The sequence below is a fragment of the Dipodomys merriami genome, unplaced genomic scaffold (assembly GCF_024711535.1).
Source record: "Dipodomys merriami isolate MVZ:Mamm:240054 unplaced genomic scaffold, mDipMer1.0.p SCAF_71, whole genome shotgun sequence".
Lineage (NCBI taxonomy): Eukaryota > Metazoa > Chordata > Mammalia > Rodentia > Heteromyidae > Dipodomys > Dipodomys merriami.
In genome coordinates, this window is record NW_027206302.1 from 5161057 (window position 1) to 5183794 (window position 22738).

At 47.9% G+C, this 22738-nt stretch overlaps 1 protein-coding gene across 4 annotated transcripts in view; it reads right to left on the bottom strand.

The window, feature by feature from the left end:
- The window catches only part of Grik3 (glutamate ionotropic receptor kainate type subunit 3), a 215814-nt gene that overhangs the window by 26364 nt on the left and 166712 nt on the right, over positions 1–22738 (bottom strand). For 3 of the 4 annotated variants that reach the window (XM_070008968.1, XM_070008969.1, XM_070008967.1), the window contains exons 10-11: positions 14578–14781; positions 1979–2202 (exon numbers count right to left, since the gene is read on the bottom strand). In XM_070008968.1, the coding sequence (XP_069865069.1) occupies positions 1979–2202; positions 14578–14781 (428 nt within the window). Of the gene's footprint in view, positions 1–1978; positions 2203–10469; positions 11960–14577; positions 14782–22738 lie in introns of those variants that run through there. The other variant, XM_070008970.1, reaches the window with a different exon arrangement.

Consider the following 22738-nt stretch of genomic DNA (forward strand, 5'->3'; position numbering starts at 1 on the left):
GTGTGACCTTTGAGCCATACTCTGGAGTCTAGAACACCTCCACAGCCAAGTCCCAAACCAGGCCACCCATTGGTATTGGTGTCTGCAGAAGTGTGCCCAAGGATTCTACAACAGTAGGAACTGGACAGGCTTCAATGCCTACCACAGAGGATAGTTAAAAAAACATATGATGTAGCTGGGCACCAATGGCTCATTTCTATAATCCCAGCTATTCAGGAGACTTAGATCTGATGTCATCCCTGGCACCAAGCAGCAGCTGCCCCCTGGGCTCTCCACTACTACTGTTGCTCATCAGTCAGCCTGCCTTTCTTCTTAATATCACCTATCTGGCCCCGACAGGCAGTTATGTTTGGTTTAAAGTGGGACAGGTCTTATCCAACTCTGCAAAGGACAAGCTTTCTGATGGGACAATGGCCTACATTCTCTGAGCCTCAGTTTCTGCCTCTGTGAACTGGATAGAATTACACCCACCTCACAGGACTGCTTGTTGTGTGGGTATACCACAACTATATGATGATGCTTTTCTCAGATCTGTGGCCAAGACCTTCAACACTCTCTTCTCTCTGCAGGTATTCCATAACATTCCAGTCACTATAGAAATCCCCTCTTCCCAGACCAGCCATGGCAAGAGGACACCTACCTTCCTACTCAGGGGAGAGGGGCTGCAACGCAGGCCTGGCTTTCTGCAGCGGATGGAAGGCCATTATACTGGAGGGGGAAGGGATGTGCATCAAACAGACAGAACTAAAGCTGGAAATGCTCAGTCACAGAGGGGTGGGCCTCTAAGAGGTGGGCTGGAGCCACTAAAATTACAGTGAGAGCGCCGGAGAGTGGCTCCTGGCTTTCAAAGGCTTGTTAGACCATTAGAGACAAGAGGTGTAATGAAGGCCTCTCTGTGGCAGGCTAGGCTGCTGGCTGGGCTGGCTGGGCTGTGGCCTCCACAGCACCGGGCCTCAGCAACAAAGGATGGGGAGGCAGGGCAATTTTGTTTCTCATATCCTTCCCTTTGGTCCCTGTCTCTGTGTGGGAGGAGGGAGTGAATGGAGCAGAGGATGGGGGGGCTTTTAAAGAAGGCCCTGGAGGGGTAGGGAAGGCACTAAGCCCTTGAATCTCAAATTGCCTCTCTCTGGAGAAGTCTCTCTTTGCACCATGTTATAATTTAGAGGTAGAAAGAAACAGGGCAGGGGCCACACTGGGGCTTGGGGGGAGAGGGGAGAGGGCAGAGGGCTTAGCGAGGAGGGATAAGAGATCCGGGTCATATAGCCACCAGCTTGGGGCAAGGGTAGAGCAGTGCTCAGGGAGTAGGGATCATCTAAAACACTAGATGATCCAAGTTCAAGTGCACCAGTATTACTGCTTGTTTGACCTTCCTGAGCCTCATGAGATGTAAACGAGGTAATGGCTGGAGAGGGCAGAGAACAGTGCTTGGCAAACACCAGATGTTCATTAAACATGATCTAAGTCTGTTCCCTCATGACCTCCTCCTGTCACCTACAAGCAAAGTCACACTGTCTATGTTGGGTGAACAGCCACGTATGCAAGTGGCATGGCTAGCACACATCTCAGGCAAACAGTTGTAAATGTGCCAGGTTCCTGCATGTGGCTTGTGTGGCATATTTCCTCCTACTGGTGTGGACTATATAGACACAGCCTGTTTGCAAGGCCATGCAATGCCCCTGAGTCTGCTGTGGCAGGTGCCTTGCCCAGGTGCTGCAGCTTTGGGCAATGCTGATCTCTTCCAGTCTAGGACATATGTCTGCCACATGTCAAGAAACATCAGCACAGACCAGAGGAAGAGGAGGCGATTCCTGAGGGTATGAAGGGGTCTGAGCCTCCTTCTGAGCACCAGGGAGGGAGAGAGCAGCAGGAGCAGAAGCAGGAGCAGGTAAGTCTGCACCTAGGGCTGAGGGTGTGGGACTTGGCTGGCTCCCAAAACCTTTCAACTCAGGCCCAAGTTCTGGCCTGGGCATTGCCTTACCTGGCAATGACGAAGAGGACACAGCTGACACCCAGGTAGGCGAGGAGCACATACATCCAGATATCTGGGGACAGAGGGTTGAGGAAGGAGAAGACGCTGGGGTTGGTGCCATTGGGCTTTCGGTACAGGATGCTCACACCGAGTGTCATGAAGGGCTTAGAGAAGTCGATGGCCTTCTCTCGGACGTGGGTGATGGTCAGGGGAGCCACGGCCAGATCTGCCTTCTGAAATAGAGAGAAAGATGGACAGGTAATGAGCAAAAGCCTCAGACTATAGGCACCAGAGCAACTGGTCTTGTAGGAAGGCCAAAGAGGGAGTAAAGTGGCATCAGAGTCCAAGGCCACTTAGTTACTCTTTGCTTGCAACATTTACTGGTGGCTGTGCCACACCCAGGGTGCAGAGAGACAGGCGTGAATTCCATTTGACCTTTGTTCTCTAAGAGCTCATGGCCTTGAGGAGGAGGACAGTGACATAACCATGCAGAGAATGGGACCCTATTAAGGCTGTCACCCAAGTGATCTCTTCTCAAGATGGTGACATATCAAAATGAAGACAGTTCAGCAACCTATGAACATTTAAAAATAGCTCATGTTCTTTACTTGTGTCTTTCAAACGTCGTGAGGAGAAGCAGAATCTACAACAACCTGCATTTAAATCTGCTTTTCTCTTATCTGCTTTTCAAGTGCTTCACCCTGTCTGGTTAGAGTATGCATCCTCCCATCCACCTATAAGCTGCTTGGACAAAGATAATCACCTCCTTGGAGAGTATGAGACTGAACAGGCAAGTCCTGGACCTTATTAGCAGGAGGCAGCACAGAGGAGAAAGGCATATAGGAATGCTCAAATGCTAATAAGGTTTATTCTAACATTTTGTTGTTGTTGCTTTTGTCATTGTTGTTGTTCTGGTAGCACTGGGGTTTGAACTCAGTGCCAGGACTCTACCACTTGAGCCATACCACAAATCCTTTTTTACTTTAGTTATTTTTAGATAGGGCCTTGTGTTTTTGCACAAGTCAGGCTTCAGATCTAGATCCTCCTATTTATTCCTCCCATGTAGCTGGGATTCCACCATACCCAGCTTGTTTTTTTTCTTTTTTAAAAATTATTTTCTTTTTGTGTGTACCAGTATCAATATCAGAACTCAAAGCCTCATGTTCTTTGTTTGGCTTGTTTGCTCATAGCTGGCACTCTACCGCTTGCGACATGCTTCCAACTTGGTGTTTGCTGCTTAATTGGAAATGAAGTCTCAAAGACTTTTCTACTGGGGCTGGCATTGAACCAAACACTCCAGATCTCAGCCTCCAGAGTAGTTAGTGTTATAAGCATGAGACAATAGCACCTAGTTCCTTTAATAAGAAGAATAAAGTTCTTTCTTTGGCCTGAGTATTTCTGATTAAAAATTTAAATTACTCCTTACAATATTTCCTTTCCAGCCTACTCCAGTGCTCTTCTACATGAGGCCCTCATTAAACCGCTTCCTATTTCCCATATCCCTTTCTTTACCTCCATACTTGGCTACCCCATGCTCTATTTAGAACACCCTCTTACTATTGTCTAAGGCTTGCCACTATCCACATTCCTTTGCACAACAGCCTCCTGTACTAAATGCCCACAAAGCTCACTGTGTGCATTAAGACCTGCACTTGCTGTCTATGTGCAGTCCTTTCTGCTCCCATGAGTCCCATGGCTCATCTGCTTATTTGCTCTTGGGTTCCTTGGCATGGCTGGAGCTGAGGCCAGTCTACTGCTCTCTTCTAACCCCCAAGATCCCCCTAGTATCTGGAATATTGCTAGTCACGTTCCCTTCTGAGGGGCTACCCCTTGGGCTCCAGTGGGAAATTATACCTCAAACATGAACATATTTATATCTTTATTTAATTCCTCCAGTGACTGATAGTCATTTCAGCTCACTGTTTTGTAGGGTAAGACTATCATTACTACCTTACTGGGTCTTGTTTCATTTTAAAACAAAAGTCACTATGTATCCAAGGCTGACCTTGAATTCATGATCCTCCTGTCAGCCTCTACTACGCCCAGCTTTACATAAGCTTTCCTTCCTTCCTTCCTTCCTCCCATCACTACTTTATGAGAGCCCCCAGGCACTAGGGATACAGAGCTGGCCCTAAGTGAGCTGGCTTCTATACTCGTGGCACTGATGGTACAGTAGGGGCAATGGACCTTAGTTGAACTATTTAGCAAATGACAGCTGTGTACAGAAATGCTGACTGCACAGAGTAGGCACTAGCACTCTAGTCAAAATCAGACAGGGAGGTAAGGGTTTGTATGGGTAAAACCCCAGTCTCTAGACTGCTCAGTGGGTACCCTATGCAGGGGAAACTGGGGACCCTGATGTTGCTCACCCCAGTGTTTCTCAGTCACAGCCCCCACATCCTTCACAGAGCCCAGAGATTTGGTGAGCTTCAGAACCCTGGAAAGACAGGAGGAGGAGCCTATCACAAAGGATCTTCAGATGAGGCCTTCCTTTTGCAAATTTCCAAATGTATGAGTTGGCATTTGCCTGACTTTGAAGACAGAGGAGGAAGGAACAGGGCAGCAGCTGTCACCCAGCTCTCTCAATTCAGACTGTGGGGAAAGAAAGCCACGGAACGGGAGAGAGCTCTCAGGCAAGGTGCAGAGTGGCTATTATGCATTTGCTCAAGAACTGCTGAGCCCAGACCCTGGCCCTGCCCTAGTTACAGCAATGAGGAAGAGAGCCAGTCCATGTCCTCTTGGGGTGTCAGTTCACATGGTCCTGTTGGGAGTGCAGTAGACATGATTCCTGGGGACTGGTGGTACTGAGGGCAGCACCCTGGAAGGTCTTTCTAAGTCTCCTAAAGTTCTGAGACCTTCTATAATATTTGGCATGACAAGGATAAAGTGAGCCTTTGGTTCTAGAACTTGGTCTCCCAGAGCCCTGTCTCTTCGAAGTACATTGTCAGGAGGCTCTCTCTGTTCTGACCCCGAAGTTATTATCATCTGTAGGAATGTACTTGAACTGGTCTCTGGGCAAAAGCTCCAAGGCAATGCTCAAGAATCTTCCTTAAACTTTTAATTACAAGTTGGATGATATCATCGTGTTTGTAGGCAATACTTATTTTACCAGATGTTCCAGGCACTGGTGAGGAAGCAGGGCCCCAGGCCCCCCTTATTCCCCAGACCCTCTGACGGTCTGTGGAATCTCCCTGCCATTCTTTCTAACAGGGTTAAGAGGCAGAGGCATCCATGATGTTCTGTGCCTGCGGCAGCAAGATAATTGGCCGATGCGACCTTCACTGGGAGTTTGGACGTGTGTTCTCCCTTGGGGTTCAGAAAGGCTGGTATTCTCCACTTCATTTTTTGGTTTAGGCAGAAAATACTACATTTCAACTGTTGGTAACGATTTCCCCGGAAAAAGGCATTATTTTGTCCAACTTCCCTTGAAAGATCGGAACAGATGTCAAGTCTTTGCTGTTTCAGTTCATTACTCAGAATGAAAGGCCTAGTCTTGGCGGCCCTTCCCACTCATGCAAGTTTCTTCCAGGGTGATTCATGAAATCACAGGCTGTCAGAGCTGGACGAGACACCTTTGGGAACATCTATTCCAAGCCCATATTTTTTTTTTCTGTAGAAGGAAACTGAGGCTTGGAGAAGCTCCTTGGTCTTCACTTTCAAATTACAGAAATCATTTCTTTGAACAAAACCAACACTATGGTCTGTCCTGTACTTTCATTGGTCTCTGGAGGGATTTATTGGCCTCTCCTGCCTTGCTAAGGACCATTATGTACATTTTTTTAACTTGTGGACCAGACAGGAAACTTTCCTAGAACAGCATTTCATTCCCATAAACAGCTTGCCACTTACCAAGAATCTCCTAAGATGCATCTGGCATCTTCCACTCTCACATGAAGCCATTTGGCCTCATCTGCATTGTCAGAACCCAGTTCTCAGCATAAGTAATCGCAAGGAGTATTTACTGAGGGCCTGGAGGTATGGCTCAGTGGTAGAGCATTGGCTTAGTATACACAAGGCTCTAGGTTCAATCCCCAGTACTGCCAAAAAAATCAACAAACAAAAAAAAAACCCCAACAGAGAAAAACATACTCAGCTCTAGCTTTGTATTTTAGCACTCAGTATCCAGCTACCCTGGTTTCAGTCTGGATCCTGACCTATACCCAGCATAAACCCAGGGCTACCTCCTACCAGGTTCTAAGAATGGAGTTGGGACCGTGATCATGCTGGCAACTTATTGATTATCCTTCTCTTGGGACAAGTGGTCCTGGTCAGAGACTAAGATCTATCTCCTGAGCCCTAGCTTGCTCCTTGAGTCTGGTGTCCCATTGGCATCTTGGAGGAACAATGCTTCTTGAGTGATCAAACATGGTCTTCCCCTTGGTTAGGAATCCCAAGGGTGCCTTCCTGTCCTGCTCAAATGGTAAAATCTGTGATCACTACTAGATGCTCCTACATGCCAAGAAACATGATATGTGTTTCGTGTATTGTCTCATGCCAATCTCCCAGAGTCCCAAGGGGTGGTAAACATCAGTACAGAGGCTTCATCAGTCTAGAAGGGTAAAGGCAAAGGGTCAAAACAGTATTTGGACTCCATTAGAATCAGTATATGGACTCAATTCACAGTGACCTCAAAATCCAGCATGTTACCACTCAATCATATGCACTATGTATAGTTGGTTAAATTGGGTACTTGGTCCTAATTACATTCAAATCTGAACTATTAGTACCTGTGGGTGTGACTTAATGTGGAGTAAGGTTTTTGAAGATGTCATTAGTTAAAATGCATTGTACTTATAAGAAGAGAGGGGCAAAGATATACACAGAGAAAGCCATGTAATGATGGAGGCAAAGATTGAAATAATGCAGATGCAGGCTAAAGACTATGAAGACTATTGTTCATACTAAAAACTGGGAAAGGCAGGGAACAGTCCTCCTTCTGATCCACCACAAGGAACTGACCCCACTGACATCTTTGGTTCTGGTCTCCAGAGCCAGGAAGAGTAAACACTGCTGCTCCTTTTTTTTTTTTTTTTTTTTTTTTTTGCTGGTCCTAGGCCTTGAACTCGGCGTGAGAGCTATCCCTCAAGATGAGCATTCTTCCACATGGCCTACAGCACCACTTTCAGCTTTTTCTGTGATTAATTGGAGGTAAGAGTCTCATGGACTTTCCTGCCTGGGCTGACTTTGAACAGCAATCCTCAGATCTCTTGAATAGCTAGGATTATAGGTGTGAGCCACCAGTACCTGGCTACTGTTGCTCTTTTAAGCCACCAGGTTTGCTGCCATTTGTCATGGCAGCCCTAGGAAATACACTTGCAGCTCATTCTCTGTGCAGGATGCATGCATTGCTTTCTACTTCCTGCTATCAGCCCCACCCTGGTACCTGCTCTGTTCTGACGCAGAGCTTATGACTGAGTCTGCTTGGCCCATTCCTGAACCCAGCCCTGAATTCCCAGAGACTTGAACTTCACTCTTACTCCTCACCCAGGTTGCCACTGGGGCCTCTCCAGCATACCTTTTGCATTGTTTGGTGGAGCTTGGGAGTCACCTTCCAGATCCCTCTCTCATCTCCACAGTGCCCAAGAAATCCAATTTCGTTCCTGCCACTCACAAAAGACTTGTCTCCGGCTCTTTATGTTGACTTCCTGTTTATATCTCTGCTATGGGGTGTTATGGCTTGGGTATGAAGTCTCCCTCCAAAGCCTCATGTGTTAAAAGATTTGGTTCCCAGTTGGTGGACCCAATTTTTGGGGATGATTGAACCACATGGGCTGTGCCGTCATCAATGGATTAATCTACTGGTGGATTCATACATTTTTTCTTATTTATTAGTTTATATTAATTGCACAAGGTGACATTTTTAATACATTTATATAATGTACATTGATCACAGTCCTCTACCCAGTACCCATTTCTCCCCTTGGTCTCCTTCCTCTTTCCCAGAAGACCCCTTCTCCTTTCATGTCTGTTTTTAAAATCCAGAATCTGCATAGGAGAAAATAATGGAAGGAGTGATATTGATCAAGATGCTCTATGCTCATAAACTGACATGTTGATTTGAAATTCCTTTGTACAACTACTCAAAGATAATAAAAAAAGAATGAATTCTCAATTTGATGATGTTATTGGGAGGTGACGGAAGAAGCGAGTCACTGGAAGTATATCTTTGAAGGATATGTTATCTGGTTCTTTCCCTGTCTCTTTCTCTCTCTGCTTCGAGGCTACCATGATGTTAGTAGCCTCCTCTGCCACACACACCTGTTACCATTATATTCTACTTCACCCTGGGCAATGGGGCTGGGCAACCATGGGCAGAAACCTCGGAAACTACAAGCCAAATTATATCCTTCTTCCTTTCAACTGTTTCTCCTGGGAATCTGTCACAGAGCTTGATCAACACCTGGGACATCTGTGGAATTCTGCTCACATATTTTCCCCCAAGAAGTGTTTCTCCAGCTAGATCCTTCCCCGCCACACTTAAAGAAAGATCATGCTTCTTGAAGGGCCCTGGACATTAACCTGACAAACCAACATTTGGAACCACCCACACATCTGACTAGAGGAGCAACAGGTTTGAGTAGATTCATAGCTGTCTACTGACAGGTCAGCTTCTAACTCCTGTGATTCACCTGTCAGCTTCTGGAGCTGATGGCAGGCTCCCTGGTTGACAGCGCAATGATGTGTGTGCCTTTCCCAGGCCTGGGGAACCGCCTATTTGAGTCCCAGCAGACCCTCTCCTGTGCTGCTGTCTTTCACAAATGATGGCAGGTTCTCCCTGCTTCATATCCCCTTGGACCCAGGATGGATGCACCACAGGCTCCATCTTTCCAACAACCCCATAGATCTCTGGCAGTAGTATCAGCTCAGACAGGACAGGGCCTGCCCTAGTACAGCCCAAGGGGGTTAGAGTTGGTAAGCCTCTGTCCCACACCACCCCTACCACCAAATAGATTCTGTCCTGATTATGTGTTCCAACAGCTGCTATAATGCTTCTTGGTGCTCTGATCCCAATGGAATTTTTATTTTCAAGTCACTATTTAATGTCTTGTTTCCCTGACAGTACATAAATTCCAGGAGGACTGGGTTTAAGTTGTGTTTCCCGCACAGTTGTACCTCATGGGATCAGCACAAAGCCTGACATAAAGTAGGGGCTTAATAAAATTTTATTGGAAAAATGAGTATCAGAATGCCCCCCAGAGTCCTGCTTTGCTCTTCCCCAGCCTACTGCTCAGCACCCTGTTTGCCCTGAAGCCAAACTGTCTCTGACAGTTGATCTGACTGTCTCCCGCTGCTGTGCCCTGATCCTAATGGGTCAACCTAATGTTCACTACTGTCTTCCTTCTGCCAGCCAGTGGTTCTCCAGCATTGGCATTTCACCTCAGGTAGGTTCCTGGTAACATCTTCCGTTCCATGTGTCTCCTTAGTCACTGTCCTGAATAGCCATCTTTGAAATCTATCTGCTTTCCTGCCCAGAATATGCCCTTCTTCATCCAGAGCTCTGCTCCACCTTCAGTGAACTCCCAGCCTGCTCAGGACTAGAGAACACATTTGAGTAGAGTAAGTATGCTTGCAAACATGACTCAGGACCATTGCATGTGGACCAGAACCAATACCTGCTTCCTGGTTGAGAGGAAGGTGATACACTGGCGTAGAGCAGTGGATATGGGTCTCTGATACCAGCTTCTCCCATCACGGCTGGAGGCTGGGAGATCAGAGTTCATAGCCTCAAGGCCATGACAGGTGTTAGGGTGTAGCTTTCCAAGTCCATACCTTCCTTACCCAATCCTCATTACCATTTTCTACAGACTGCTAGGGAATTAGAAATGAACTGATGCCCTCTGGATCTCTGATTGCTGCTGGCCAAGGGTACAGGGGATGGTCACCCCCTGCCCTTTCAAGTCTTCATGACCTTCCTCCAGGGTTTTCTGGGATGGAATACACTGATTTTCCACTGCTCCACAAGACCTGCTAGGATCCAGGGAAGGTCTTCTACCCAATCTCATTCTTCCTTAGCAATGCTCACCCTGGCTGAATAGTTACACCATCCCTCTGTGCCTAGCTTATAACTGGTTTCCTCCATTAGAACGCAAGCTCCTTAGGCTCTGAGGAGCAATCCTGCTTGTTTTAGTCACACCCCTGTTTCCACAGCACCTTGCATGGGGTTGCACTTGACCAGTTTACAATAACAGGGAAGATTTTAGAGAGGTGGCCCAGTAAGCTCCCTGCCCAGGAGTGGCACATACTCATCTCAGGAGTATACTGAGTTGTGGATGGTACATGCTGGTGAACCTCTTGTCAGCTGCTAATCTTGACAATGAGCATTATGGCCAGTGGAGACTTTAGAACACAGCATATCCAACAGTCTACATGTTATCTGGCTAGATGGGGAACAGGTACTGGAAGGTTCCTGCATCAGCTGGTAGGTGCTATACCTGTAATGCAGGTGCAGGACTCCTAGGCTGAGAGATATCTGGTCGCTAGAAAGGGTAAGCCTTCCTCCCCTAGACTTCAGAGAGCTTCCTGATTTCTGAGACCTGGCTGGGAGAGCACTGGGCATTTCCCTAGGCTGGTCTCTGCTTGAGGAGTTTGGTGGAGCTCCCCTGGAGGCCCAAGGCCATGACTGGTGTTGGGGTACAACTTTCTAAGTCCATACCCTCCTTACCCAACCCTTGTTACCATTTTCTACAGACTAGCAGGGAACTAGAAATGAATGGATGTCCTCCCTGGATCTCTAATTGCTGCCAGGGGTCCCACATCTTGCCTGTAACCCTTACTTGCTTATTTGACCCTCATCAGATGCATGCTGGCAATACCCTAACCTTTCATGGTGTTCCCCAGTCCTTGCTCTGTTTCCCTTACCAATGTCTTTGTAGTCCATTTATTTTCTTTGCCCTCTACTGCTCTGTCCATCCAGCATGCTGACTTGCCCTAGGTGGGCTCTCAGCATCCTTGATTCCAAATATGCTTTCCAAAAACAAGGTACACAGGCCAGAATGAGGGGCTGGTTCCTGGCTGAATGACGGGGACCTGGTGAATCTCCTGTGGTGGCCTTGACACCAGACACTCCCCTCACACCTTTGGATGTGAAGTCACTATTTATGACCCCATTGCCATGCCCTTATTCATGGTGTGAAAACCAATGCTCATTCATTCTATCGCTCCCTCACCAATACCTTCTCTGTGTGTGTTCAGCCCCATGCCAAATGCTGGCAATAGCCAACTTCCCTTCTTCAGTTATTTGTTGTCTGGAAGAAGAGTCAGGCAGAGGAAATGGGCACTTCCAGCTGTGCCATCATCTCTGGTCTACACTCAGGGTTATAAGAGAGCAGAGGGGGCATGTGTGAAGGTTACTTCTTCACCAAGGAAGGGCTGATATGCAAAGGCTATCTATGACCATTTCTTGTCACCATCTTTGCCCAAGCCAATTTTATAGGCCACGGAAAACTCCTTAGCAAACCTCCATACAGCCACTAACCACTAGCCTAGCCTCTGGTGACCTGTTGCCTCATGTGCTCCTGATCCTCCTTTGCCTCCGATCTTGCCAGGGCTAGACATCCTGCGGATACCTCCCTTCTATGCCTTCTGGGTAGTGCCCCCGGGCCTTACCTCTTCTCCCCTTGAGAGGACCCCCCCCATCATCCAGGATGGGCTCTGTGGGCTCTGCTGATTCCTGCATGCCAGCCTCCCACTCCAAAGGTTCTTTTATTAGCCCCATTTTACAGATGTAGAAATATAGGCCAGAGAGGTTGTATAACTTTCTCATTGTCAGCTGAAATGTGCCGGACTAGGTATCTGAATCCATTTCGATTGGATTCCAGAGTCGTCAGAACACATGGACGTAATAATAGGCAGGGAGTAGAAGACAGCTGAGAGGAGAATGAGAATGAGCAGGCAGCAGCAATGGAGAGACGGATGATGGATGCAGTAATCACCACTGTGTCTAATCACGTTTGCTGTTCCTGTGTTCCAGGTGACTCCGGGAAGGTCTGTCTGTTGGCAGGAGGAAAGGGGGTGCATCCTTCAGGAACCCCATCTTCCTCTACAACCCTGGGTTCTGGCAAGGCCATGTACAATGGACAGAGGCCAGCAGAGAGTCAAGGAAGGACATTTTAAATCCTGCCTGGGCGCAGGCAGCACTCAGGGTATCCAAATGGGCCTCAGGAGGCAGACACTTACAAAGGTGAATATTCATCATGTTTTATACCTACATTCAGATCCTTAATAAGGAAGTAATAATATTGCCAAGTCTTTACCATGCTTTCTATGAGCTAGTGAGGAGACTAATTATCTGACGACACTAATAAATGGTTATGATGTTATTAAAAATGGCACCAAGCTAGGATTAATAGGCTCATCAATTGTAAGGAATCAGGTTTAACAAGGTCCCCTGCATGTCCCATCAGGACTCATGGCCTTGATGAATGCTGGACCTCCTGAAGTTCAGCCCAGAAATCTGGAGGCCACTGACGAGGTTCCCCGTTTCCCCAGCCAAGGGGTGACTCGGGAGGGTCTGGCTGCTGCTGGATTGTCTCATCATATCCCTTTAAAAATAGCTCTTCAAAGCTCCTGGGCCATTGGAGGTGCTGTGGGTGGCGGGTCTCCACATGACCCCATCTTTCTTCTGCAGCCCCACTCATCTTTGTAAAGGCCAGGCTCAGAAGGCATGTAGAGCCCTGGGCAGCAGAGCCCCACTCACAGGTGCAGGAAGTGGGCAAAAGGAGATGCTGTGGGAGGGGGGCCTGCTAGCTCATTTCCATAGTAATTATGGTTATTATTAATAACAGTGACAATATGACTCCCTTTCCGTTAAGAAGAGCTCAATAAGCTAGAGCCCTCTTCTCCACCTGTTGTCTTCTCTGAGCCTCACAGAAGGCAGGGAAGAGGGAAGGGGGTGTCATTTTCACTGTTGAGTCAGAAATTAGAACACTGGGCTTCTCGATCCTCCCCTGCCCTGACTCCATCAGCCTCCAAAGAATAACTGATATGATAAAACAACAATAACAACAAAACAACAAAATAATAGCAAACGCTGAGGCTGTTCTGCCTAGACAATGAATACACTGACTCACAGCAATCTTTGTGGTAGGCCCATTCATATCACTCCCCTTTCAAAGATGAGAAAACTGAGGCCCAGAGAAGTTAAGAGACTGACCAGGAACACACAGTGACTCCTTGGCAGAGTGGAAACCAAACCCAGCTCAAGTTCACACCCCCTCTTACCAGGAGCTGCAAAGATTCCTGCATAAGCCTGTCCCTGCTCTGGCTTCTTATTAGGGCCGACTCTCTAGAGAGGGCACAGCCCAGGGCCACTGAGACACAGAGCTGCCAGACTCTACCAATTTGAGCCCAGCCCCACTACACACTAGCTAGGGTCTTGCTTCTCTCTCTCTCTCTCTCTCTCTCTCTCTCTCTCTCTCTCTCTCTCTCTCTCTCTCTCTCTCTCTCTGCACCTCAGCCACTGTATCTGCACAGTGGGCATTACTGACAGCCCTGTCAGGCCTAAGGATGAGGGAGAGGAAGATGATGCTAAGGGGTCCAGATCAGGTCCTTGCCTGCCTTCACTTCAGACACAAATTTTGGATGGATGCTGCTTCCATTCCATTGAGGGTCCTGAGCTGGAAGGCAGGTAATGAATGCCCCATGCTAGGGGAGCCTATAAAAATGGTACCTTCACTTTGTTCCCACACCTCCGTTAGGGGCTGTGATGGTGACTAGAACCTAGGGAGGCTGATGACTTTGTGAACTTATCTAGTCACGCATCTATGAGGTGGGAAAGGCAGCACTTGTGCCCCAGTCTCCTGGAGTACAGCCTAAGCTTCTAGGAGCCAAGGAGCTAGGATGTGTTTGCTGAGAGAATCTCACAAGGCTTAATGGGTTGACTATGGACCAGGCCTGGAGAGGGGGGATTAACGTGCCCATTTTTCAGAGAAAGCAGCTCAGACATGGGGTGACTTGTCATGTCTCCATAGCTAATTAAGGAAGAATTAGGTAGGGCCCTGGGTCCCAATTCCTTTCAGGCTGTGGCTCCTTAGCTTTTGATTCCTTTTTGTCTTCCTCTCATGTTCCATAAACTCCAGGCCCCTCCTACCTGCTGTTCCCTCTGCCTGCTCTCGCCCCTTGCTCCCAGAGTCCTCTTCACATCCCAGGGAAATGGTGCCTTAGCTCCCTCCTTCACTCAAGCCCTCAGCCCATTCCCTGGACCATCTTTCTTCTCTTAGGACTCAAACCTACTCTCAAGGTAGCATGAGGTCTGTCTGTGTCCCACAGTTGTTGTGTTATGGTACCTTGCCCACATGGCTGGGACATCTATAGCTGTTTAAAGGAGCAGAGGACTTGAGCAGTTCCAGATTGCATGCACCTGGGCCCATGGGGTTGTGAATGTGTGCTTGCCTGGACAGGGATGTCTGGGAGATAAGGGGCCTAAGCAAGGCAGGCCCAGGAGAGCTAGAGTACACTTCTCTGTATGAATCCCTATAAGTCTTCAAGAGCACAACCTTTGCCTCCATCTCCTTGGTCCCTGCTGAGGTGCTGGGTCCTAATGTGCAAAGTGCAGCTCACTAGGCTCCCAGGGGTCCTCCCTCAAGCCCCATGTTCCAGTCCCAGCTTACGTGGTCAATGAGCTCCTTGACCATGCCGTTCCACTGGCCCTTGTCATCCTGTGCCCCGTACTTGCCGTCTTCTACCAGCCGGATCTCGTAGGAGAAGCCCAGGATATGGGCCAGCTCCTTGAGCAGATCAATGCAGTAACCCTCAAACCGGTCATTCCCATATAGAGTCCTGTCTGACTTCCGGAACATGACAAAGGGCTCCTCCTGCAGAGATAGATGGGAGAGGGGAGGCAGGCTGGGTGAGTGGGGTGGAATAAGTTGTAGGCTGCTCTTTGGTTTGTTTGTGTGAATGTGCAAGTGCATGTGTGCTTGCGTGCGCACGCATGCGTGCACATATGTGTATCTGTTCCAGGGCTTGAACTCAGGGCCTGGGTGCTGTCCCTGAGTATTTTTTGCTCAAGGCTAGTGTTCTACCACTTGAGTCACAGCCCTACTTCCTGATTGTTCTGATTGAGGGCATAGCACAGTTCTAGGGAACCAGTTTGGAGCCCCCTGGTGGCCGCAGGCTCAGTACGTAGTCATGGACTTAGTTGCCCAGTGGTCACAGAACTAGCTAGCAAGTGGTAGGGCAGGGGTTTGAACTCAAGTCCACCTGATTCCAAAGCACAGGTTCTTTCTGTAGCAACCATGACGTGGGCCAGGGTTCTCAGAGTATGAGCCTCAGAAGAGCAGATCTGCAGAACTTGCTTGAGATGCACATTCCTGGCTTCCCCCAACTTCTTCCCCCCAATCTAATGAACCAGGGAATCTGGGTAGGGTCCAGCAAACTGTCTGAGTAGCCCCTCCCAAAACTTCTGATGTCTGCTCTAGAAAGTCCTCATTGAGTGTCTTCCCTGGCTTTTCCCCAACTCCTGGTTCTCAGATTAGATCTACACATTCCCAATTCCTTTGTCTTCCGAGGACTCTCTCAATTCCTTATTTAGGTTGTGTCAGGTGAGCAATGGCCAATAGCAGTGACAGCTCTGTTTGTATAGGACTTGTCTCTCCCAGGAGAGATGATCCTCAGGAAGGTGGCTTGTGGGGTGAGTGACAGGCTCCCCTTCCATACACCACCCCTGCAGATGGTTACAAGCCAGTGAAGGGCTTGGAAGAGGCCGGGCTTTGCCTGACTTCTCATTTGGAACTCCTTGCCAGCCCTACAAAGAACAGTTGAGAGGAGGCAGAAAGCCTGAGAATAGAAATAGTTTGATTCCATCCAGTTTGAGGTTCACAAAGTGAGGAACTGTGGGTTCTGAGGTAGCAAGATCCAGACCCCCAATGGAATCCCCGAGTCCAACATCAAGTCTGTGTTTCAGCTGGCTCCGCCCACTCAAACTCACTTTTAAGTCCCCATGCTAAGGTGGGTGGAACTGAATTTCCATAAAATTCAGTATTTATTGAGTTCCTATTATACACCAGGCACCACCTTTAGACTCAGGTCTCAGGCTAAGTCTCGCTATCTTGCCAGGTGGTGACATTATCACCATGTTATAGATGGGGAAACAGACTCAGAGGTCAGTATGCTGCCCCAAATCACACCAGTTACTACAAGGATGGAGTCTTGTTCCCATCCTTCCCAGCCAATCATAATGAATCTCTTCCTGGTTCTGTTCTCCTTTCTCTCCCCTGCGCCACCTGCTTTTCTAGGTCCCAAACTCAGGTCCAGAGCTTCTCTCGTGTGCCTGCTTCTGGGCCATTCTTTGTTCTCTCCTTACTCCACTGGGCCTTCTTCTTCAGCCATTTAGTCTGCACCTGTCTGGCACTCCTCTACCTTTTCCCATTGGCTACCTTCTCTCAAACTCACTGTGGTACCTTGAGGTGTCAGAATGCTTCAAGCTTGCAGCTAAGGAGGTGACAGCTGGCAGAATGCATAGAATGGGAAGCCCATTTCTATACAACCACAGTAAGGCACACATCTAATTATGGAGGTGTTTCATTGTCCTCCTCAATGGTGAGGCCTTTCTCTTGACATCATGGACCCCTGGGGTGGTGATGGGTGGTCAGTGCTGAGCCTCTGTGGAATTCTGCCAGCAGCCACTAGCCAGGCTCCTGCTGTGGCAGAAGGGTTCAATTCTTCAGCCTTGTTTTCCTAGCATTGCTGCTTCCCAATACCTCATCCTAGCCCTGACTGATGGGCTCCAGCTTTTAGGAATCTTTTAAGGTGTTCCAGAGAAGCAGCCAGGGAATATCTGAACTCCCAAGGGGCTCCCCACTCTCCAGGGATTCTGATCAAACTACTGCTTTGTCAAGATAGACAGGAGACTGTGCTTTTTGGCTAGTATCACACTAGCTTCTCAGTGCCTCTCACCAACCAAGCAGATAACTGAGCAAAGAATCCAGTTGGGGTCTGGGGCAAGTGTAAAGGCTGCTCGGAGGAAAGAAAACTTGGCTGAGTCTAGATATGACTTTCATGCAAATCAGTCTCTGGGTTGCTCTGCATCCTGGTCACAGTGAGCAGGGCCTGGATGGGATTCAGCCCATTCTCATTCTTCTAGCTGATGCTCTTATGCAGTGCACAAGATATGCTACTGTACCTGTTGGCCCTGATCTTATCTCTCAAGTAAATAATTCAAGTTCTTTCTTTAAAAGAAAAATATCATCATCCTCAGGGGAACCACTAACACATATAGATAGATTCCCATCTCTTCCTATAAAATGAATATAATAACACAATCCCCATTTTAATAATAATAGCATTTTAGTGAAGATAAAATGATTCAACTCAGGAAAAACATTTAGTGCCTGGCCAATGTTAGTTGCCAATATTACTTATTGTTATTATTACTGTCATCTTCTTTTTCCTGAGTGCTGATTGGCCTGTTACTTACAGTAACTTTTCCCACCTAGAGACCACACCCAGTGTCACCAAAGGGTAAAAATTGTGGCTGGCAGAAGAAAACCATCTCAAAGAGGTCCCCAAGATAGTGTACTTCCTGACCCCCCGTCCATGCCCCTCCTAGGACTTATCCTCTAAAATTAGAACTTCATTTGTGAAGCCACCACAGCCCCAGAATCTATACATCTCCATATAAATACGCTGCCTTCGGAGCAGCTGTAAAATGCCATTAATTTCGGGAAGTGCTTTGCGGATAGCATACATATTTAACAGCCAAAGCCCAGAGCATTAAAATGGTGCTCGCCTTAGTAATGTGTCTCTAGACCTGCAACATTTCCTAGGGGGTAATTCTGAACTCCGCCAACTACTTATTCATGGACTATTTCACAATTTATTACTGGAAATGTCCAGACAGCCAATTCACAAGCTCTCTCGGCTGCTAATCGATTGCTCAGTGAAGGTGCCCTCAATTTCATAACTTCACGCTCGCCTATTGCTTTGGGAGAAGAGCCGTAGGACCAGGGTAATATTTCTCTTCAACAAGTCACAGAAAACAGGGGTCCAGAAAAATAACCTTTTCCGACTTTCCGTCACCAGGCTCGGAGTCTGGTTTCTCTACAATCAGTAAAGCTTAGAGCAATGTGAACGCCAGCCCTACTGCTAAGCTTCTCCCATTCATAGAATGCTGGATTTGGAGAAGGGCCTGGGGGCTAACAGCATGTGAGGAAGGATTCAGAGGTTAGCCGGTGATAATGGTATGCCCTCTCTCTGAGTTGGGCAATGTCAATCCACGTCCATGCATGCATGGACACATAACCACTGGCATCACTGGCCACATGTTCAGATCTTCTATTTGCCTGTCCCTGCCTGGGTACACAGGCCAAGGATCTTAGACTTCAGGCCTTGGCTTCTTTCTGGTAGAACAGCAGGACAGGCTTTGGATGATCTCTGTCCTGGAATGGTGTCCCAGCCTACATTCTGGCTTTGGCTATTCCCCTGGGCTCCTGCTGGGTGCTAGGAGTTCCGGCCTTCCTGGCAGCTGAATCTATGTGGGTCACAATGTGCAGTCAGTACAAATATACCATCACTGCATAAACAGATGCCCTGCATGGCTTCCCCCCTCACCCACACCCACAACCCCACGCATGCCGATCGCTGCTCACATCTTTAGCCAAAAGAACCCCGAGCCTTCAAATGCGGGGCCCCAGGAGCGAGGCCCGTGTGCTTTCTCTGTGTGTGAGCTGAGGTTTGGGTAGATGAATTTTTCATGAACTCATGGAAGAGCAAAACCAGAACAGAAGCTGAGATTTCAGGGAGGGTGAGGAGGGCAGGTTTCCAGGCCCCTATTCTGGTTTAGGTTCAGGAAAAGGGAAGGCAACTGGTTGCTCAGAAATTAGAGAGGGTGGGGTCAGGCCCCTGTCTGTCTGTCTGTCTGTCTGCCCAGGGCAAGGGAATAAAAGGTTGATTTAGAGAGGCTTACATGGATCTGCTACTGTCTACCAGGTCCAGGCCCCAGGGAAATGAAAGAGAAGATCCCCTCTCACCAGCTTTTCACCTCCAGACCCTGTCCCCAGGGGCAGAGCAGTTTGATGTTCTTGTCCTCTGTCTTGGTATTTGCCTGTCACTCAAAGCACTGTTGCCCTGACAACACACTCAGACAGGTAGGGGGCTGTGCTCTCAGAAGGAGGTCTGGGTCTGCATCAGGCTGCTAAACGTAGGGTTGGGTTTTCAGCCAGGTCAGCTGAGCAGGTGCCAGGCTGGGCCCCTCCCCAAAACCTGCCAGGCTGCCCCAAAGAGCCAAACCCTGAGAGTGTACCCCAGGGCTCCAGATATGCTGACAGTGTTGAGCAGTGTGAGGTTTTTAGGGGGTCCTTGATTTGTACTTGGTGGGAGTGGGCAATTTCTCTCCTGACTCTAAGGACTGTGTTTTCTGGTGGACACAGTATTTCTTGCGAACCCATGTAATGGTCGTATATGTTATATCATCCAGAGGTGGCCTTTCCACTCTACTTCCCAGCCTGCTTCCAGGAAAGACTGGTAGTGAGGATAGAGGGAATGGAATTGTACTTCATCCCATGTGAGCATCTGATATTTGTGATGGGGTTAAGATGGTCTGTGTTCCCAGCTGTGGGTGCAGGATGTCCCCTTTAAGTGAGTTAGCAGTCAGGTCTGAGGTCAAGATGATGGGGTTAGGGGTAGGGAGTTACTGTGATGTAAAAACCATGAGCTTAGACTATGGCTAAGAAAAGGAAATGAGGCAGCGGCTGATCTGGAATTTTATGTTTCAGTAGGAGACTAGAACCATGAGAAGCTCCCTAGAGGAATTAGAAAGCCTTAATGCCTTCAGAGGCCAGTGCTTGGAGAAGAGAGGGCACTAACAAGTCCAGTATAAAAATGAGGGAACTATGGGCTGAGAAGGTGGCTCAGTGGTAGAACCTTGCATGCATGAGGCCCTGGGTTCGATTCCTCAGTACCAAATAAGCAAAAAGCAAAAAGCCGGAAGTGGCGCTGTGGCTCAAGTGGTAGAGCGCTAGCCTTGAGCTGAAGAGCTGAGGGACATCACCCAGGCCCAGAGTTCAGGCCCCACAACCGGACCCCCCCCCAAAATGAGGGAACTGTGGGGTCTGGGGTAGATTAGTAGAAGCTCCAGGACTTGAAAGGCACCCAAATGCAAACACGAAGTTTGGGGCTCTGCATGTGGATGAAAGCTGAGGATTTTCTCTCCAAGACCCAGTCTGCGTGTCATATTCCACCCTCACTCACCAGGGTCTAGATTTGTAATCAATAGCAATGAATACAATAACAGCTATCATTTAGCACTTGCTCTGTACTCTGTACTAGATGCTCTCAACTCTAGGAAGTTCATATATTATTACCAATCTCCTCTTTCCAGAGAGGTGATAGTCACAGAGTAGGCAAGAAATATGTCAGGGTCACACAGTAAGTCTCAAGACTCAACCCCTAACTCTGCACTGTGAGTCACTGTGCTGTCCTACCCCTGCAACCCTGGCACCCTGGGATGTGTTTTGAGGCAGAGGGGCAGTGGACAGATGGAGCTGTGTCCAGGCTATAAGCCAAGAGGGGCTTCTTTCCCTCCCCATTCTCTGGGGTACCTGGGAGCCAGCCAAGACTGGAATGGGATTTGTGATGATGGAGTGAGCCCAGTAGGTCTGGGGAGCTTTTGCAAGAAGCTGTGAGTATTGGTGAGAGAAACTGCAAAGATTGGCAGGTGAAGAGCATGCAACGTCTGTCTGATTCTGTCTCTGCTTGTCTAGAAAGAAACTCTGTGCTTCTGCAGAGGACTTATGCCCTTGAAATCAGGCTGCTGACATTCCAATAAAATTTGCCCCTGTGGTCTTTCAAGGTGGCAATGTTTTACATCTTTGGAGTGTATCCTTAGCTTACCTCTTCCTGTTTAGACTATTGTTTTGTGGCCATATCACCTTTGCCCATTTAATCATCTCTCCTAATCTCTTAAATCATGCTGGTTTTACCTTTTTAAAGCCTTGCCTGGCAAAAAAGAAAAAAAATGAAGTGTTTTATTTATATCACACAGTTTATGCAGCTCCGCATTTAATCTTTTACCACCTTTTTATTATTTTATTTTTACCCTTTTATATTTTAGCTTTGTCACACTTTTATCCTTTTGCTTTGTGACATTTTGGTTTAACATTTTTTACCTTGTCTAGTCAGAGCTGTAAATTATTTAATTTTTCACCCTTCTTAATATCTTCCCTTTTAATCTCCTTCCTTACCTTCATTTTCTCTTCATTATTTTCCTCTTAACCTTTTCTATTTTGCTCTCCTCTTGCTCTCCTTTTATCTTTTCTATTTTTATCCATATCCATATTCCTGTAATTGTTCATCAGTATCAGACTCACCTCCCTTTGCTTTTTTTATTTGTTTATTTTTATCTCGTACATTTTCAAATGACAGTTTTTCTTTCTCTTGCTCCTGTTGAGATCTCTTGACTTACTGGTTTCAGCAGATGGATTTTAAAAAAAATACTTGTCTAGTCAACAAGGTAGATCACAAAATCTGGCAGGTCATGTGGCTGTGGGGAAAGTTCCAGTTGGGGTCTTGCCCTAAGGAGAGGGGCTAGTGTCTCCCTGACTACATCACCATTCAATCTTTATCCCTTTAAATGGGGCTTTCTCGGTAATCACAACCCTGGGATTTGAAGGTGAGATCCAGAGACTGCAACTCCTCCCAGAAGTGGATAGAGCCTCAATGTTGGCCATTCTTTAGGATTCTTAGAAGAATGGAATTTTCCAGTGACACCTCTAATTGTTCTTTGGTATCCAAAACCCAGCCACAAACCACATACATTATGAATCACACTAGAGGACATGGGAATATCCAGGAGGACCTGGCCAGGCTCCCTCTACTGGGGAAGCAGGTGGGAGCCAGCCCAGTCAGCACACCATAGGAGGTACCCAGTCCTGGCTGCTCAGCCTCTTTCTAGGCTGAGGGCAAGAGGGTAGCCTTCCTTAATCCCAAAGAGACTGCGCTCTCTTCTGTGTGGAGGAACAAACTCAGTGTGTGGGCCTTACAAGTATTTGCTATATCTTGAGAAAACGATGATAAGGGGTGTTAAGTCAGGTTCTGCCAGGTCATGGGCTCCCTCTCCCAAGACCACTGACTTGGGTCCCTGGAGACTGCAACTCTGACAAGTTCTGTCCTCAGCCCTCCTGGGGGCACTGGAATATGCCATGGCCCAGTCTATACTTCTGCCTACTTCTGAGCTGCAAGATGCAGAGAGCCTGGAAGACCCCATGAACCACTTCGTGAGCGGAAATGGGCCAAGAGAAAGAGACCCTTTCAGTCCTCTTTCTGAAGGAGGAGGGGGATGAGAAGAGACAGGAAGGCACACAGAGAGAATATGACTCCAGGCAGACTGGTAACTGCCAGATGTTGGGACAGGACCCTACAGGGTGGCATGTGCAAGCATGTGTGAATAGGTAAGCTCACTAGTGTGACCACAGCCAGAGGGATTTGAGAAAAGGACTTTGCCCTGGGAATGGAGGTGTGAGAGGCACCTCTGGTTTCACTGTGGCAGGCAGTTGAGCTCCTTTTCTCCTGTGACCTCCATGTACTCATACTCTAGTATCAGGGCCTTGGGGAGTGGGTGGAGATGAAAGAAATGAGCACAGGTCTTCCCCTATGACATTCACAGGTTCTGGGTTCTAGCTCCCCTCTAAGAGCTGTCTGAGTCACCCTAGAAGTTTCCACTTCCCACACCCCTTTGCGTCTCCTAGCCAGGAAGGAGCTTCTTAAGAGGCTCCCAGGATGCAACGGATGGGAAGATGGGACGTTTTGTTCCCCGGCCCAGGATGCCAGCCCACC